The sequence below is a fragment of the Cucumis melo genome, chromosome 3, assembly GCF_025177605.1.
Source record: "Cucumis melo cultivar AY chromosome 3, USDA_Cmelo_AY_1.0, whole genome shotgun sequence".
NCBI classification, from domain to species: Eukaryota; Viridiplantae; Streptophyta; class Magnoliopsida; order Cucurbitales; family Cucurbitaceae; genus Cucumis; species Cucumis melo.
The window spans coordinates 30,831,908-30,850,819 of NC_066859.1; the positions used below are offsets into that span (position 1 = coordinate 30,831,908).

The 18,912-nt window shown below is 34.9% G+C and overlaps 3 protein-coding genes across 8 annotated transcripts; 2 read left to right on the forward strand and 1 right to left on the reverse strand.

Annotated features, from left to right (window-relative positions):
- Positions 1 to 854: 854 nt before the first annotated feature.
- LOC103487696 (cytochrome b-c1 complex subunit 8-like) lies at positions 855 to 2,563 on the reverse strand. Its single transcript, XM_008446116.3, has 2 exons — positions 2,236 to 2,563; positions 855 to 1,084 (listed from the first exon to the last, which is right to left on the reverse strand). Exons 1-2 carry the CDS (start codon positions 2,403 to 2,405, stop codon positions 1,036 to 1,038), a joined length of 219 nt encoding a protein of 72 aa, XP_008444338.1. The 5' UTR covers positions 2,406 to 2,563; the 3' UTR covers positions 855 to 1,035.
- A 1,353-nt stretch (positions 2,564 to 3,916) lies between these two features.
- LOC103487694 (pentatricopeptide repeat-containing protein At4g39530) lies at positions 3,917 to 12,467 on the forward strand. Of its 6 annotated transcripts, XM_051082495.1 has the most exons (7): positions 3,918 to 6,267; positions 6,428 to 6,601; positions 6,692 to 6,928; positions 7,576 to 7,657; positions 7,749 to 8,025; positions 10,640 to 10,741; positions 11,753 to 12,467. In XM_051082495.1, the coding sequence occupies exon 1, from the start codon at positions 4,156 to 4,158 to the stop codon at positions 6,157 to 6,159; it is 2,004 nt and encodes a 667-aa protein (XP_050938452.1). In that variant the 5' UTR covers positions 3,918 to 4,155; the 3' UTR covers positions 6,160 to 6,267; positions 6,428 to 6,601; positions 6,692 to 6,928; positions 7,576 to 7,657; positions 7,749 to 8,025; positions 10,640 to 10,741; positions 11,753 to 12,467. The 6 variants fall into 6 exon arrangements, with proteins under 6 accessions (XP_016899907.1, XP_050938452.1, XP_050938453.1 ...); XM_051082496.1 differs by having other exon boundaries at positions 7,749 to 10,741; XM_051082498.1 differs by having other exon boundaries at positions 7,749 to 10,741; positions 11,780 to 12,467.
- Positions 12,468 to 14,047: 1,580 nt separating this feature from the next.
- Positions 14,048 to 18,623, forward strand: LOC103487693 (polygalacturonase At1g48100-like). Its single transcript, XM_008446111.3, has 7 exons — positions 14,048 to 14,667; positions 15,420 to 15,551; positions 16,072 to 16,299; positions 16,409 to 16,453; positions 16,553 to 16,760; positions 17,508 to 17,698; positions 17,997 to 18,623. Exons 1-7 carry the CDS (start codon positions 14,350 to 14,352, stop codon positions 18,390 to 18,392), a joined length of 1,518 nt encoding a protein of 505 aa, XP_008444333.1. The 5' UTR covers positions 14,048 to 14,349; the 3' UTR covers positions 18,393 to 18,623.
- The last annotated feature ends 289 nt before the right edge of the window (positions 18,624 to 18,912 follow it).

The following is an 18,912-nucleotide window of genomic DNA, read 5'->3' on the forward strand; positions in this document are numbered from 1 at the left end:
ATAAGTGTAAATTTCAAAATTATCCTGAGTGTGTTTGAAAAATGTACTTTTAAGTAAGTTTTAGAAAAAGAAATCTAGACAAAATTGATTTTCTAAGTATTATGTTTGATTTCATAAGTTAATTTAGGACGATTAAATTATTTACTTGATTCGAGGTTTAGTGATATATAAATTATGCATGCGTGTATAATTTATATAGATATATAAATTATGCAAACTTGTAAAAATTGAAAATTTAAATTATATTGTTCGAAAGTTCGAAGTTTTGATGCATATATGAAAGTTAAATATAACTCCACAATTCAAGCAAATAAATTGATATTCACCTTTAATTTTATTGCTAAATTGTTTCGTACAATGATATTTTGAGTAGAGTAAATATTTATAATACATATATTGAAAAAGAATTCAATAACGGTAAACACCTTTTATTTAGATATCTAGAATAAAAGAAAAGTATTCTCAAATAGCTAACCAACAATATTTAATATAAAAATTACTTGTCAACTAATTAAACCAAAATCAATTTAAAATGAATTAAAATTTTCCTAAAATCAATTTTAGCTTATTACAAGCACCTTCGTTTGAGTAGGAGTGATTGGTTTGGACCGTTTACTCCCAAACACACCCTAAGTTAGTAAAAAAAACCCAATCGAAGGGGTATAAGAACTTATTAACGATGTATGTGTTCCATCTGTATGCCAAGCCAGATTAACGATTTTCAGGAATTGGGAAAACAATAAAGAGAACGAAGTTAACGAGTAGAAGAAAAGATGAATATGTTGGCCCTGTCCTGCTTTTGTCATACTTTGATATCACGGAATTTAACACTGATTTTTATATAACGGTTCACATTGACAACAGAAAAATGTTGTAATTTATTCCAACGAACAAGAGAGAAAATGTTCCTCAAAATAAAAGCACGTCCTCATAGTCTAAGAAACCATAGCTCCATTTGCATATAACAAAAAATTGATAAAGATCAAAAGTTCTTCAAGGTAGAGGGATGACATATCATATCAAGGGACCAGGCGCTCAGTACCTGTGAGACAACTTTTCCTTCTCCTTGTACTGCTGTACGTACCTGCATCCATTTACAGACATGATCATGCCGTCAATGCGTGGAGATCAAAATTAAGATATGCTTCCACATGTTCATCAACCATAGCGGTATTTTCCACCAATCAATCAACTAATACAGGTCGTCTATCCTATACATGTAATGTGTAACATATACGCAAATGATACTTCAATCAAAATTCAAGAAAATAGAAGGAAAAAACATCAGGTCTTGTCTAACACTAACACCGCATTAGACATCTTTTGCATTTTGATGCATTATGCACAGTTTAGATAAGAAAGAAAATTTTAGGCATTTTAAGAAAAGTGAAAATCTTCCAGAAAGTTATTAGAAACAAGAATAATCTTCAAAAACATTAAAACAAAATAAAGATCCAAACCATTCCATTTCCATCTAGTGCTCAAAATTCTTATACAAAAGTGTTTTCTCGTGCATGGACATGCCCCAAAAAAATTATTCTTACGTCCCACTTAAAGAGCATGGATTAGTCAATACGATATCATCCAACATGAGTTTGGGATTGTTTTTTTAAACCTCTTGCCCGGATCAATCTTGGATGAGGGGATGGTACTTCTTGATGTCTTTTCTATATAATCTATATCTAAAATACTATTACTTCCACCCTATGCAATAAAGAACTAGTTTTGCTAATTACAAACAGACTAGAGCAATTAAAACTATACACATACCCGAGAAGGGTGATTAAATATCAGATTGACATGACCTAGGAACAATTTCAGTCAAGTAAAACAACGCCTATACTTCTAATTTTACTTTTTTAAACAACACAGAGCTTCCATTCCATTCCAAAGATTAAACAATCAATCAAACCTCTATGCGCAGTAAGATGAAATCTATCAAAAAAAATCCCTCAGTTCAGTAGAAATTCGTATATGCGAATATTTCAAATATGCATTTCCAGTTTGTATCTGATCAAGAAATAAAATCTCATCTAAATTGGACCCAACCAAGAGCTATCAAAATACAAACCTACCAAGCTCATCGAAAAACAAGCGATGACTTTTTTTCTATTTTTTTAAATGATAACAGCTTGAAATAAGAAAGGATGAAACCATTCGACAAGCAAACCCTAAATTCAAACTTTCAAAAATAAGAAAAATAAGGAGAAGAACGAGGAGATTAAAAAAGAATACGTGTAGGAGCCGACGACAGGGGTAATTAGAAGGGCGGCACTGATCCAGTTCTCGGAGATCTTATGGTGAATCTTGCCGGACAAGTCATTCCATAACCCTGACATGATCTTCTGTTGGAACGGCGATAAAGCATAGATCACAGCCTTCATCCGAACCGGTTGCTTCCCCATGGCAATCCTAATTCTTCTTCAAACGTGGCTATCGAATGGTTGAGGCGAATATGGTGAAGACGACGGCTTCTCGGTCGAAAGGGGTTGGCTCTTGTTCCCAAATCTAAGCCAGGCTCATTCACGAGAACTGCGTATTTCAATACTAACACTCACCGTTGGATTTTCTTCCCATCGGACGCTTGACAAATAGTATGCCGTTTTTCTTTTGTTTTTTTTTTCTAATGTAGGTTAAAAATACCAAACATTAATTCGTTATTATTTAATCAGGTACTTTAATTTTATATGGTCCTTGAATTTTAATATGTATAATTTAGCTAAATTTTCAACTATAAAAGTTACATTTTCAGTTCTGGATTTTTTTTTTATGGATTTATGCTTTCGGTCTTAAAAAATATACTTTTAGTTGTTAGGTTTATAACAGTAGTTTCAATTGGTTTTCAAAATGTCCGTTGATTTTTAAAGATAAACTTAAAGATTCTAAATTCTTGTTTTTTGATAAATTAAAAAAAAACACCTTTTTAAGGTGTGGAGTTGGTTGCAAAACACATCCACGTCCAAAATTGAGCTCTTAAACTCCACATGTGTTACAATTGACCCATAGACTTACGATAATTGTAGAGATTGGACCCATAAATGATAAAATTGAATCCACAAGCTTATACATATATTACAATTTATATAACTACATAACTTTGAAGGTCCAACTTGACTCAACTTTGACACGTCTAAAAGTTAAAATGTTTATTTTTCATAACCGAAAGTTTGAGAGCATAATTACAACTACTATCATGTTTTATGATTTTTTTTTTTTTTTTACAATTTACCTATTTTGATTGATTTTTAAAAATAATCATACGTATTTATATCTAAGAAAATAGTTTTAGAGATCAAGTGTCTTTTATAAACCATTACTCTAATTTTAAATGTCAAAATTATTTAAAATAAAAATACAATGCTATTTGATGAACTTTTGAAATCCATTTTTTAAAAATCAGACACTAAAAAGATAAATACCATTTTAAAAGTCATATATTCTTCAAAACTTTGGATTAAAAATGTTATTTTCTTAACAATTTAGTATCTAACGAAAAAAAATAATCAAAACTAGATGTAAATTTTTATTATTTTATAATTTAGATCGAATCACACTTCATATATGAGAAATAGTTTTAAATTATTATTTTGTTTCGGATATAAAATTTAAAATAAATGTATTTAAAATTTCATATTTATGTGGTAATTGGAAAGAAAAAAAAATTAAGAATTCACAGAGGTATTCTACTTTTAAATCATACATAAACCGTTTGGGTCATAAAAGTTTTTAAGTTAAAAATAAGATTTGAGATCCTTTTGAATTTTAAATTCTTTTTATCTTTCGTGCAACAACAAAACATAATTAATTTGAAATCAATTGTAAATTGGTATTTCTCGAAATCCAAACAGAGCATTAGTCAATATACCCTATTAATCCTCGACGCTAATGTTTTTAAAGAATGTGACCCTTTTCTAAAGAAACAAAGTGGTAGGGTTATTTTTATCGGTGTAGATTTAGAAAGCCGTCTTCTGTTCTCTCTGTGGATGTGGATAACTAATCATCTCTTGGTTAAAATACATCAACGACAATCCTCTTCTTTATGAACAACAATTTAAGCGCCTGTTATTCGGTCCCTCCCGATCACGGACCATATCAAACCTTTCTAAGTTGTAGAGCTAGAGCCCTTGTTCAGGTCTCTGATAAGCTTAAACTGTGATGCGAAAGGTCACTAAATTCGCTTCCTTCGTCAGAACTATTACTGCTGTAAAATCCGAATTTGTAGCCACAACATCACCGGTCCATTTACCACACCCATATTCTCGTTTGGGTCTGCATTTCCATGCTCGCGATCTCATTTACCTTAAGAATCGAGAAATCAATAAACTTATAAAACTGGGCCATCTTGACTCTGCTATTAAATTGTTCGATGAAATGCCTCTTCATGACGTTGTTACATACAATTTGCTAATTTCTGGGTGTCTTCAAAATGGGCATCCACAGCGCGCATTTGGTCTATACAGCCAAATGGTTTTAAGAGGTATTAGAGAAAGTGCGTCAACATTTACTTCAGTCTTGGGTACTTGTAGCAACATGGATTTTTTCAAAGAAGGAAGTCAAATTCACTGCAGGGTTGTTCTTTTTGGATTTACTTTGAATTTGTTTATTGCCAGCTCGCTAATTGATTTCTATATGAGAATGGGTCTTGATACTATAGCTTTGAAGCTGTTCGATGAGTTGCCGCAACGAAATATAGCTGTTTGGAACTTGTTGCTTCGTCGGTGCTGTGAACTGAGGCAATTCGAAAAGCTTCAGGGATTTTTCTCGAAAATGCAGTTGGAAGGCGTAGAGCCAAATGGTCTTACTTTTTCCTATTTGCTTCGAGGATTTGGTAACGAGAGGCTCTTAGACGAAGGGAAGCTACTACATAACCGTGCTGTTAAGATCGGATTGGTTGAATCGAATATTTTTGTTCAAAATGCTTTGGTGGATTTCTACTCTGATTGCAGAAGTTTAACAGAAGCAAAAAATGCATTTGAATGCATTCAATTAGACGATGTTATTTCCTGGAATTCGATTGTTGCAGTTTATGCAGACATCGGTTTCTTGTCTGAATCACTTGAGCTGTTTTCTCGGATGCAGTTTTGGGGGAAAAGGCCCTCAATTCGATCGTTAATGGCTCTTTTGAATTTATCTAGTCGGACAAGGAATATCCAGTTGGGAAAACAGATTCAATCTTGTGCTCTGAAACTGGGTTTTGGTCATGAGAGTAGCCACCTTCAATCGGCCTTGATAAATATGTACGGAAAATGCCTTGATATTGAGAGTTCAGTGGCCGTTTATGAAAGTATTTCTGTAAGAACTTTGGAGTGTTGCAACTCTTTAATGACATCTTTGTTACACTGTGGTGTCATTGAAGATGTGATCGAGATGTTTGGATTGATGGTTGACGAGAGAATTGGACTTGACGAGGTTACTCTGTCTACAACTTTAAAAGCACTATCCATATGTTCAGCTGACTTGAGCAGATGTAGAATGCTCCACTGTTGTGCCATAAAATCAGGCTTTGAATTTAGCTCCGTGGTTTCTTGTTCTTTAATGGATTCTTATTCAAGATGTGGTCATGTTGAGCTCTCTTGGAAAGTTTTTGAGGAAATCCATTCCCCTGGTGTCATTTGTTTCACCTCGATCATCAATGGATATGCTCGAAATGGACTCGGGAGGGAGGGTGTTGAAATTCTCAAGATGATAATCCAGAGAGGTCTGGAACCTGACAAAGTGACTTTCTTGTGTGCATTGATAGGGTGCAACCATTCAGGACTGGTCGAAGAAGGAAGATTTGTATTTGAGTTGATGAAAACCTACAGAATTGAACCAGACTGGAAACATTATTCATGTATGGTTGATCTTCTTGGTCGTGCAGGTCTGCTGGATGAGGCTGAAAAGTTGATCCAAAAGGTGCCTGAAAAGGTCAACGATGTAATCTGGAGCTCCATGTTAAGAAGTTGTAGAATCCATAGAGATGAAACAATCGGAAGGAAAATTGTAAGGTCGTTGGTGGACCTCAAAGCTGAAGATCCTGCCATTCTTTTGCAGGCTTCAAATTTCTATTCTGATATTGGAGATTTTGAAACTTCAAAGCAACTTAGAGAAATTGCATTGACAAAAAAAGTGGTAAGAGAAATTGGTCGCAGTTTAATAGAGGTAAAAAGTCATTGTTAACTTGGGACTTCTGCATAGTGGAATCAATAGCGCGGACAAACTGCTACAACTGAGTACAGTGATGCCATTGCCTGCCACCTGGAGGTTTCTTTCTTGGATCTTTGGAAGGTTAGTTTTAGGATATTGTTAATCAGTTGAATATTAGTTCACTGTTGGTTATTCTCTTAAAGATAGTGGCTTCTTGCCTCAAAACCAGCACCTCTTCCTGTGGATACATAAAACTACGAGCCGAATATAGCAACTAACTTGAGGATCCTTCCTCCTGTAGGTGTCTCATTGGATGATTATTATATCTTATCGTTAGTCGCCCTGACATCATGTTTGCAGTACTTAAGCTCGGTCAATATGTTGCAAACCCGAGACAGTCACACTTGACAGCAGCTCACACTTCGCTTCGGTATCTCAAAGCTCCTGGACAAGGGATTTTCCTATAAGCTTTAAGGTCCTTTCAGATTAGTACCTTTAGTGATGCTGATTGGGCTTCTTGCCTTGATACTCATAAGTGTAAATCCAGATTTTGTGTATTTTTCAGTGATTCTTCGGTCTCATGGAAGTCAAAGAAGTAAACAACAGTTTTGCGTTCATCTGCTGAGGCTGAATACAGGGAATTGGCAGCCACTGTCGGTGAAGTTTCTTGGCTTGTCCGATTACTTAAAGAACGAAGTACATCGAGCTTGACTGCCATTTTATCTGTGACCATGTAGCAAAAGGAGATATCAGACTGACGTCTATTCAAAGTTCTTCCCAGCTTGCTGACATTTTCACCAAGGCATTACCTTCATGTTCTTTTAAACTTCTGTTGTCCAAGATGGGAATTTTGAATATCTTAACTCCATCTTGAGGGGGAGTTTTTAGGATATTGTTAATCAGTTGAATATTAATTCTGTTATTGGTGGCTAAATCATGGCCACCTCACATTTCGTAACTCCAATTGGGTATTTATATTGCCATTTCTCACTAATGAAGATTACGGCAAGTTTTATTTTCTCTCAAGTAGTCTAATAGTAAGTAAAAGATTAAATTATCAGCAATTGCTTTCGAGCTGATATCAGGCCATTTCATTGAGACTAGGTTGCCTGATGTTACTCGATACTTAGGAAAAAGTGCTTCTGCTAATAACTACAGATAGGATCACTTTAGCCGATGAACATAGTTTTCTCCTCAGTGGTGGATATTATGAGTAGTTGCATTTCAGTTAGAGGTTTGCGTCTGAGTGGTAAATGGTTTATCTTTTCGTTGCCGTCATGGACAGTTCAGTTATGTATTTGATTTGGAAGATACCACAAACTGTAGCTATTTATTTTTTGATTTTGTTAATGCAACGTATTCTTATTCTTTCTTATTTCCATCACTGTGCAAATATTAGCTGGACGGACAAAATTTGTGGCACCAATTTATTCTCGGCTGGATTTGCAGGTTTCCCCGGCTGAGACAGAATGTTTCCTCAATGGCGTTGCATTGGAGGGTCTGTTGTCATTGGTGGTTCAGGAAGCCAATGGTGAGCAGCGTCATTGTGTATAAAATAAAAGAGAAATACATTCAACATTTACCTGAATTTTTGATTGCGCCCTTCCCCTTTTACTTTGCAGAGGACCATGTACAGCAAGAACCAGTTAAAAGAAAAACGATGGATCTAATATTGTAGAATTGGGACACCAAATACAAGTGATCTTTGGTCGAGGTATCAGCCATGGGTTCAAGCTCCAATCGAAAGCTAGAAGCATCATTTGCAATTTGTCATCACTAAGTCTGAATACCTTGGGATTTCTCTCAACTGTACAAGTCACAGCTGCAACTTACAGCTGACGAAAATTACATCCTTGGATCAACCAATGCAGTTGTACTGCAAGAACAAGATTCAAACAGGTCCGTATACTGCCTTAAATTTCTCTAATAAGAAAATTAATCACTATGACAGTATGGCTTTGTGGCGTGGTGGAAAATGGAATTAAAATGAAGCAGACTCTGCAACTGGAATGAAATTAAGTCAGACGACGTAGGACTGCTAATATAAATGGTCAACTAGAAAATTGCATAAACATAAAATTGTCTAATAGCTGTCTACTGAGGCTAACCGACTGACATAACTAACTCATTGACCGAAGGATTGATCACACATATAGAATCTATGAATATTGTCAACAATTAGCCATAATTAAATGGAAATGACAAACTCCAGGGACCAGTCATTAACAAAGCGCAATCTAAGCACTCAAGTTAAAATCATTTGACTGAGGTGATTGAAATAGACAACGTGTATTAGTAAAACCATATTACTATCAAAGAGCCTATGAACTGGGTGAGAAAAAATGAATTGGGCTTGAAGAGGATCGTGGGCGTCCCTGTCAAAACCATACTTTGAAATAGTCTTGAAGGCAAATTACACTGTCCAAGTAGGCTTCACTTCACGATTTAAGGCTAGATGCGAGTTCCTTAAATTTACACTTGAACAGCAACATTTCCGTAAAGCTTAATTTTAAGGCTGAAGGACAACGAATCCTTGTACATGAAGATAGATGAAAAGCAGATTCCTAGAAGAAGGTAAGTGAACCTTGTGGAATCGTTGGATAAAATTGAGAGTTTTTTATTTATTTTTTATTTTTAAGAACACAATAGGAGAATAATCATAATGAAAAGTAGACCACTCTTTTATTGGATTTTGGAAAATCCATGAGAAGGGAAAATGATTTTGGTAGTGCAGTGCGATCCATGTTCTTAAGAAAGAGAGAAGATTGAAATAACGAGGTTTGAGTAGGATTCATAAGCCTTAAGCTTTTTTTTAAAAGAAACACAAGCCTTAAACCTTTTTTTGCAAATCTAACGAATAGTTAAGGATTTAAAATTAGTACGGTATATACTTTTCAGTTTTAAAAACAGATTCAATATAACATACTTATAATTCTAAAATAGTGTTCTGCTCATAATCGGAACGATAATATGACGGCATCTAGAATGAAAGGTAGGCATCTAGAGAATATTATTTATCAACAAAGTTATACACCTATCTCTGTCCAGTTGATCACTACACACATTTCTTTAGTACCAACTAGTAGCTGTTATGTTGATTCTCTGATTTAGTTAGAATGTAATGATTGTTTTGATTCTAGAGATTGAAATAACTATTGTTTTGATTCATATTAGACAGTGAAACAACTATTGTTTTGATTCATATTAGACAGTGAAACAACTATTGTTTTGATTCATATTAGACATTGAAATAACTATCGATTTGATTCATATTATACATTGAAATTTTAAAACAGAATGAACTTTTTACCTATTGTGTGATGTGACTCATTCATGATTTTGACGAACTCAATGGACTTGGGAAATAAAGAGAAACGTAGAAAGTAGGCTGCCCACAAATTTCTTCCTGCTTAAGTCTCGCGAACCCTTCAGCTAAAGTTTCTATCAAATTCTATATGATATATGTGCTCTTTGTCCAATACTAGAAAATTTTTAAGAGCAAATCCTACATTTATGGATGCCCACGTCATTTCATTGATAAAATAAACTTGTTCTTTTGCATGTAATTAAGATTTATAATTTTGCACAATCCAATAGCTTGAGTGGTTGTTTTGGTTTATTTTCAATTACTTGAAAAACCATTTCATATACGCTTGTAATTTAAAACAATGAGACCGTGGTATATTAGTGGAGTGTTGGTTTGTTCTTGAGCTATGTGAATGTTGAGGTGAGAAAGAAAAAACAAAAGAACATGATGAAAATATTGAATGTGACTATAGCTTATGGGTCATATGGCTTGGCCTGTTGAAGTGTTGCTCATTAGAGAGATTACACCACACATTTATTAATTCACACTTCTGTGTCTCTTCCTAGCCCTCAGATCTTGTCCTACAGAAACAAATCTCTCTTTCTCTCTCTGTGTGTTGAATTGGAACTCTCGTCCGTGAATTCTAGCCAGCATGGCTTTTTGTATGTACACTGTGAATTGGAAGCTTAAAACTTGCACACTTCTTACACACCACCCATATGGAGACAAACCATTTTCCTCCTCAAATCTTTCAAATTGGAAAATTTTCTACTATTGATCTTTTCTTTTTCTTCTAACTGTTCTGTGTCTTGTCCTCTTCCTACCACAACTTTTTTTAGTTAAGTAAATCATAACTTTCTTTTGTTTTCACAAAAAGGTAATGCTTTTCCTTTCACTTTAATTCTTTCTCAAATGCCACTATATCTATCCTACAAAGTTCATATTAAAATGAAACGATATTACTTGGTAAAAAGTCTCGAGTGTTCTTTTCTGAAAAATGATGGGAAAAAAAGTTCAATCCAAGGAGAATGAGGATCCTTCCTCGTCTATGCCATTAATTCTCTGATTTTCTTATGCAGCATATGGTTATTAGTTATATGCTTTATAATCTTTAGATGTCAAGCCATTGGAGTTAATAATATAATATAGTCAAAGTAGCAATTAAAGAAATATCATATAGCTGACGAATTCACATGCCGGACAAAGGTTTGGCGGAAATATAAATCCGCACTTGATAGCCACAGAGAAGACGGAATTGGCATTGGAGCAGCAGCACAGCTTCAGCCACAACCGTAAAAACCTCAAAAGGTGGGAATTTTCCATATCAGTTACTTTATTCTTCGTGAATGATATGGACAAAACTTTTGTGTTTGGTTTGTCCTGACTTCAAATTCTAGAATGATCCGTGAACTCCCTTGTTCCTAAAGGAGCAATTTTTGAGATCTCTCTCTAAAACCCACTTTAAAAAATTCAAATCACAGAAACAAAAGAATAAATTCATGAAATTTTGCCATCTGGAATGTGCAATTGTTTATAGGTGAGCAGGTAGTTGGGTCAGTTTGTATTTTATTTTATTTTTTTATCATTATTTTTTAGGTTAAAAAACGTGATTTGGTGAACCTAACCGAACACATCACCAGAATCACCCCACAGACATGGTTTCTGGGTATAATGGGAAAATGAAAGCAAAATAGTTTGGTGGCTGCATCCTTTTGAATTGTTTAACGGTAGTTTGCCACGTGATAAATTGTTCTTATATTTCTTGAATATTTATTAATATTTTGTATGAATGTGACAAGAAGTGAAATGCATAAAGATAAGTGTATCTTAAAGTTCAAAATGATAGAAAATTGGCGGCTGAGTTTTGGTTCTTCTATTGGTGATCAGGCCATTTCTTCCTAATTAATAAATTAAAAAAATAAAGCAGAAGAAAACAATGGAAGCTAGGATTATTTAAAGTTATATTATATCGATTAATTAAATGAGTTCACGGGGGAAGAACACCTGCAAACCAAAGTTCACGCGCACAAAAAGACGGCTCAAATAATAATTTCTTTTCCCTTTTTTTTCTCCTTTCTTCTGGGTGCTCGTACATACAAGAGGGGCCTTTTAAATCAACGAATCAATCAACAACACACAAAAAAAATATATTACATATATTATGTATATTTTTAATTGTCTGCTCCAAAGGCTACCATAAGAATATTGAGCATTAATACCATTTTTGTGTCATTATTGTGCTAACTGATGGGTGAATCTCCACTTTTAATTGTGTCGATTGAAGGATTCATGATTTTATCCAACATTATTTATTTTCAGTTTGATGAAGCAATAGTTTGAAAACAGATGGGAGTCGAGTTATTGGTGGCATAATGCAACGGAATTTGATTGGATGACAGAGGCAGAGGTAGAGGCAGAGGGAGGAACGTTGGCGTCGGTTATAGTGTTTGGTTGTCTGTTGTTTGCAGTGGGAATGTTGGATGGTGAGCCAATGAAGAAGACGAAGATGATCCCAGCAACAGCAACAGCAGTTTTGATATAATAATAGATAATTTTTTTAATATATTAAAAAAGAGGATAGGTGTCCAGTGTGAATTAAATGGGAAGGGAGATGGAGATTCTGTTTGCTTGGTGAGCAATTACGATGGAAAATGACAGGTGGAAGACGTTAAAAGCTACCCTAGCCTTCCGGTTAAATCCTCTCTGGATAGGTATTTACAAAAGTTGTGGCTTTGGTCTGATTCAAATTTTCAAGGGGAAGGGGAGCCCTCAACAGCCACACATATCTTATATAATCTCTCATTGCCTAAACGACTTGTATTTTTATGTACCAGTTTTCCAAAATTCATTTCAAGAGAAAAAAAGAAACTCTCTTTCTTTCTCGTGCTTCAGCACTCTACGGCATTCCCATCGCTGTCAGAAGCATTTTAATGGAATTCATCGTCATGTTACTTCGTCATAACTATGCAAAAGTAGTAATGTATTAGGTTTTTTAAGTATAATTACATGAAAAGAAAAAAAAAGCTTTCAGTCAGATTTTCTCTCCCTAGGTGTGCGGACCTTCCTGCAGTTACTTCTATTACAATTATATAGAATCTCTCTTTACAATCGCATGACATTTGGACTCTTTTACAATTATCTCTGATGTTATCTACACTACACTAAAAGGATGAAAGGAAAAAGTTCCTACTTTTTACCTTCATATTATCATCCTCCTAAAACGTATTTTTCTCAAGGAAAAAAATGAACTTATTTATTTAAGGGACAGATCAAACCACACATGATCAGAGAGACGCAATGTCCTTTTGCTAATTTAGAATAAAAGGCTCGAATCTTCCATGGTTATAATTAAACTTGAATACATAGTAAAAGAAAACGGAATTTTGTCTATGCCTTTTATTTTGTAACGAATGGGTTCATCCCATCTTTAATTTAGTTTCCTCTTTTCTAATTCTGATTGTTGTTATTATAAATCTTTTGGTATAGAATTATACAAGTGAAGTCTGATAGTGGTATTTGATAATAAGATTAGCGTACGTGTTAACTATGCAATTTAATTATTGGTAGCTTGTACAGTCGTTTTTCTGGTTTCTTTTTTCAGAAAGGAAAAACATTATTGAGGGAAAACCATGGGCGCTAACTTTATTTTTGGGGAGGTGATGAAAGAAGTTTTTGACGGGTTGCTTTCTATCTATCTTCACTCCTTTATCATTTTTGTACGTTTTTAATAAATCAAAATATAAACTGATAGGATAAGAGTTACAAACACAGTGCCAAAACAGCACCAAAATAGTTGAAACGAAGAACCAGTATGTCGTCGGAACCGTAAATTTGAAGCTTTTTTTTTTCACTTGATTCTGTCTTCATCCTTTTTTTCTTTCAATTTTTTAAAAAAATTTAAAAAATTTTTTAGCAAAAAGGAAAATGTAATGATAAGAGATGAATTGAAGTGCCTATTGTAAGAGAAGGGAAATAGCAAACCCAAGCAAACAGAGGGGTTTTGTATGTTTGTAGTTAATGGGAGGAAAAAAAAAGGAAAGAAGAAATGAGAAGATTAGGCCCGTGAAGATTGCATGTGACCAAAAAGAGCTGCTGTTATATTCAGCGCTGGCCTGACCTCGATACCTTGTAGACCCACTACTCACGTGTGTCTTTTCGGCTTTTACATCACCTACTAAAATAATATTCACGACTTCGCTTCTTAACCATACAAATGATTGAACCCCGAAAACATAGCCAAACACAATCAAAGATGAACAAAATTTGCTTCATTTCCATTTCCCTATCTTCACATTTGGAGGTAAACAAATGTAGTAAAAATTTATACAAAATTACAGCACAGAAAAATTTTGCGGTGTTCTTGTGCTGTAAGAAAAGGCAATTTTATGTATAATTCTGAGTGAAAAACGATACATACATACATATATATATATTTATAAACAATTTTTATTTTATAAATAATAATAATAAATAAATGAATTAGCAGGTCCACGTTCAAATGAGGTAAAGAAGAGGGAATAGAGAGAAAGGGTGAGGGTAGCATACGTAGATGATGGTAGATGAGTGATTTAAGATGAGTTTTTAAGAGGCAACTGGATGAGTCACATGCAATGACATATCAACATGTGGCCAAAACGCTATGTCGCTGTTTTTCAGCTAAACAATTCCTACCAGAATTCACAAAAAAGAAAGCTTGCTAATTAATAAAAGAGAGCAGGAAAAACAGGGGAGATGGGGAATGAAAAAAATAAATATGCCTCAGGACATTATCAAAATGGTATGTTTGTTAGCATTTGTCTGCACAGTCTCCTGAAGCTTTTAGAGTCTCTACCTATTTAACCCCTCTTCAGCACCCACTTGCTTTGGCAGTCTCAAATACACTTAGCTCTCTCTCTCCCTCCACATTGCCACTGAAAATGAGTTCCAAAAGCTTAACACTTGTGGTTTTTATTGCTCTTCTTGTTTGGTCTTCAAACTTTGAAGCCTGCATTGCAAGGAGAGGAAAACACTGGAGACAGAACAGGGATGCCTCTGCCTCTCTATCCAAGAAGAAAGGCAGTCATAGCGGTAGCAAGAACCACCATTCTGGTGCTCATCCATCTCCACTTCCTCCTAAACCAAAAGAAGAGATCGTTCAAACTCCACCCAAGAAAGACCCCAGTGCTCGTGATGCTGCCATATTCAACGTTCTAGATTTTGGTGCTAAAGGCAATGGAGAGACTGATGACACTAAGGTACCTTCAATTCTCCCATATTCAAACTTCTTTGTTCCTACTATACAAATGATCCGAATCATGGCAAAAGAATAAGCTTCCAACAACTGTACAAACAAATAGATTTATATTGCTTGTTAAGTAGTTGTAACTTTCAGAAACTTCAAGCACATATCTTACTGCATATCTGAAAATGGACAAACTTTGGTGCTAAAAATAATATTATGAGGAAAATTAGTACAGAAAGTAATAACAGCGCATGGATCAATCCTTTGTGTTGAAAGACCAGCTTAAATCACCCCCTTTTTTGTTAACTTGTGGAATAATTCACAAGGGACAAAGTGCAGCTATTATGAACAAATAAGCAAAATGATCAAGATAATTGCGGCAAGACTAACAAATAATAGTAACATGAGAATCTAATATGTTAGGTCTTCTTTATTTATCTCCAAATTGACTTAAACATTAGTATACGGTACAGCATGAAAAATGTAATATTTCTTAATAATTATCCACTACCTATCGACATCTTGTGTAGAACATTATACATATACATATACATATACGTAGAAAAAGAAAAGGTAGGTGGTAAAGCCGGACTTCAAGACCAACTACCAGGGCAGGCGGGACCCACAGATAAGAATAGAAAATAATTTAGTTATGGCAGTTTTCTCGAAACAATAATCAAGTAATGTGGGCTTGGGCAGAACCAATAGGAAACCATCAAACGCTGGTTTTTGATACTTGGAAAATACTTGCACCATCCATTTCAGGCATTTGAAGACGCCTGGGCAGCGGCGTGTAAGGTTGAGGGATCGACGGTCATGGTTCCGGCAGAGTATGTGTTCTTCGTAGGACCCATTTCCTTCTCTGGCCCATATTGCCAGCCAGACATCGTATTTCAGGTAAACATTATCGACTCCAGAAGCTCGGTTTCCCCACAAAAGTATCTTTTACTCATCTCTAAGAAAAGTGTCTTTTATTTCTTTCTTCTTCTATAATTTATATTACAGGATGGGGAAAAAACAGTTATAACCAGCCTTGTCACATAAAATACCTAATTTACAACAGTAGAATAATAACCTATCTCTATTAAAGCCCGAAACTAAGCCTTGTTAACAGTTAACACCACTTTCAACTATTGACATCTTTGTTCTGTTGTCTATTTTTCAAATGTTTTCAATGTCAAGCCAGGTTCTAAAAATCAACAATAGTTTTTAAAAATATTATCTTTACTTTTAGAATTTGGCTACAAATTCAGATTGTTACTTGCAAAATATGAAAACCATGACAAAGAAGAAATTGCAAAAACATAAACACAATTAAAAAAACCAAATGGTTATTAAATGGGCATAAACAACCTAATTAGAGAAACTTTCAATCCCCCCTTTGCTATTATACAAGCTAATTAAACTTAATTTGCAGCTGGATGGAACAATTATCGCACCCACTGACCATCAAACTTGGGGGAAAGGACTCTTACAATGGATCCAATTTACAAAGCTGGTAGGGATTACCATACGAGGAAATGGCATAATTGACGGAAGAGGATCCGTTTGGTGGCAAGATTCTTCTTTTGATGAGCCCATAGACGATGAGATGAAACTCATTATACCCGTAAACAATACCAGAGATGAAACAAAACCAACGCCGGTAATGAATACCATTCTATATTATGGTTTTCTTCCTCAACATATCTAGTTTTCTAGTTGTCAAATGAAAAATGGAAATGATCGTAGTTCACTCCTAAAATATTTGGCAGATAGGAAGCAATCTAGAAGGGAAAATGCCAAGTATCAAGCCAACTGTAAGGATCGCTTCCTTATTAACTTCTAAGATGATTTGATTTCATGATGGCCATTATCATTCTCATCCTGTAGAATTATTGAAATGTTATGTTACACAGGCACTTAGGTTTTATGGAAGCTTCAATGCCACGGTCACGGGAATAACAATCCAAAACAGTCCCCAATGCCACCTCAAGTTTGACAACTGTGTAGGAGTCCTGGTTCACGATATCAGCGTCTCATCTCCTGGAGACAGTCTCAATACTGATGGAATTCACTTGCAAAATTCCAAAGACGTTCTAATCCATAGCACCAGTCTATCTTGTGGTAATTACGTCACTTCTAATCACCTGATCCTGTTATTAAATATTATCTACTTAAATGGTTAACAGTGAGCACGACTTAACTCTCAGGAATTGAGACAAACTCGAAGTCTCAATCACCATGGTCACTTAATAGGATAATTTGATGGATAAAATTATAGGTATTTGGGTAAAATGCGAAAGGGTCCTGAACACACGCAACCTTATCTTGTCAAGAGACTTGAGTCTTTCACTACAGCAATTTGCAACCGTTAAAAGTTGAGCTACAATCATGTCTTCCGTGTCCATAATACTTATTTTGTTTGCATCATTCAATTTTTACTGTCTCTACGGGCACATAACTTGTTTCTATCCTTCCTCCCTTTGTCTGGTTGTACTAACATGAGATCTTCATGTTGAATAATGATATCAGATAGATCCTAAATTTAATCCAGACCTAGATCCTAAATTTAGTCCAGACCTCTCCTTTTCTCTTTGATTCAATAATTCCCCTTCCATGGTATGACCCCAACCACATTATTCAGCCACATTTTGTACCTAAAAGTTACAAAAACGAGACCCATGGTAATAATGATACTGGAATATGAGTGCATACTCCAAACAATTTCGGCATATTGGTTTTGGATTTAATAGGAGAAACAAATAACAACAGTAGTGTGGATTATGAGCATGGCACATGAGAAAATCTTTAGATAAAAGTTAGAAGTTGAGCTAAACATGTGACTGATAATATTTAGTCTGATCATTTCAGGAGATGACTGTGTTTCCATTCAAACCGGATGTTCAAACGTATACATACACAATGTGAACTGTGGGCCAGGACATGGAATCAGCATTGGAAGTCTAGGAAAGGATCATACCAAAGCTTGTGTTTCAAATATAACAGTTCGAGATGTCACAATGCATGACACGATGAACGGCGTTAGAATCAAAACATGGCAGGTACTTCTATTTGAAGGAAAACATGTCACTCACAAATAAACGAGCTCTAATAATAGATCATAACAAAAAAGAAAAATTGTATAGGCCAATATTGTTAACCTTCAATATGATATAATTTCAATTCGGATGTCCTCTTGATACTCATATGCTAAAATCAAATACCTTAACAAATTCATAATCAACAACAGTCCATGGACGGTCGCACATTTTCAAATTTAGGAGGCCCCACAAGTCATCTATAATGTTAAGAATTGAATATCCTTGAGTATTGATAGAATGTCATATGATATCTTTACAGGGTGGATTCGGCTCTGTTCAGAACGTTCTCTTCTCGAACATCCAAATGTCTGAAGTTCAATTACCAATTGTAATTGACCAATTTTATTGTGATAAAGCCAAATGCAGCAATCAGACTTCAGCAGTGGCTCTATCAGGAATCAATTATGAAAGAATCAGAGGAACTTACACAGTCAAGCCTGTACACTTCGCCTGTAGCGACAACCTACCATGTACAGATGTAACACTGACTACCATAGAGCTAAAACCACTGCAAGAGCGCTATCACTTATACGATCCTTTCTGCTGGCAAACTTTTGGAGAATTGAGAACTCCTACTTCACCTCCAATCGGATGCTTACAGATTGGCAAGCCATCTAGCAACAGAGTTCAGTATGAAGAAAACGATTCCTGTTAAGTTCTAGAGTATAATAATAGATTCTTAGTAGTGTTTACGTGTGTGGTCGGCATTTGTGACCCCTTTCTATACTTCTAGATGGTTAGATAAAGCATATATTCTGGGAAGATCTAGCTCACAGGAATCTTTCCATATAGGGTTAAATATATCTGAATAATATAGTATATAGGAGTCGATGTTTAACCTCGAACTTTATAGTTAGTAATTAAAAAGCAGACGTTTGATGATGCAGATTTCCATTGTGCCAGATGCGATAAAGGTGGTTCCGTTACTACCATTTATGGTCCATATAATCTGAACATTGGCCTAACTAAACTATATCATTGAACCATCGAAAATATGGATAAAATGATGAGTCTTTGTAACAAATTTGAAAATTTTCCCAGCAAATCCAAAGATTAGCAAATGTGATCCCAAACGTGGTGAGGGTTAGCAAATTTCAGTCTTTCTAACATGAAAATGACAATTTTGAGTTTCAATAAAAATTGAAAGGATAAAACTGATCAAAAGTATATTCTAA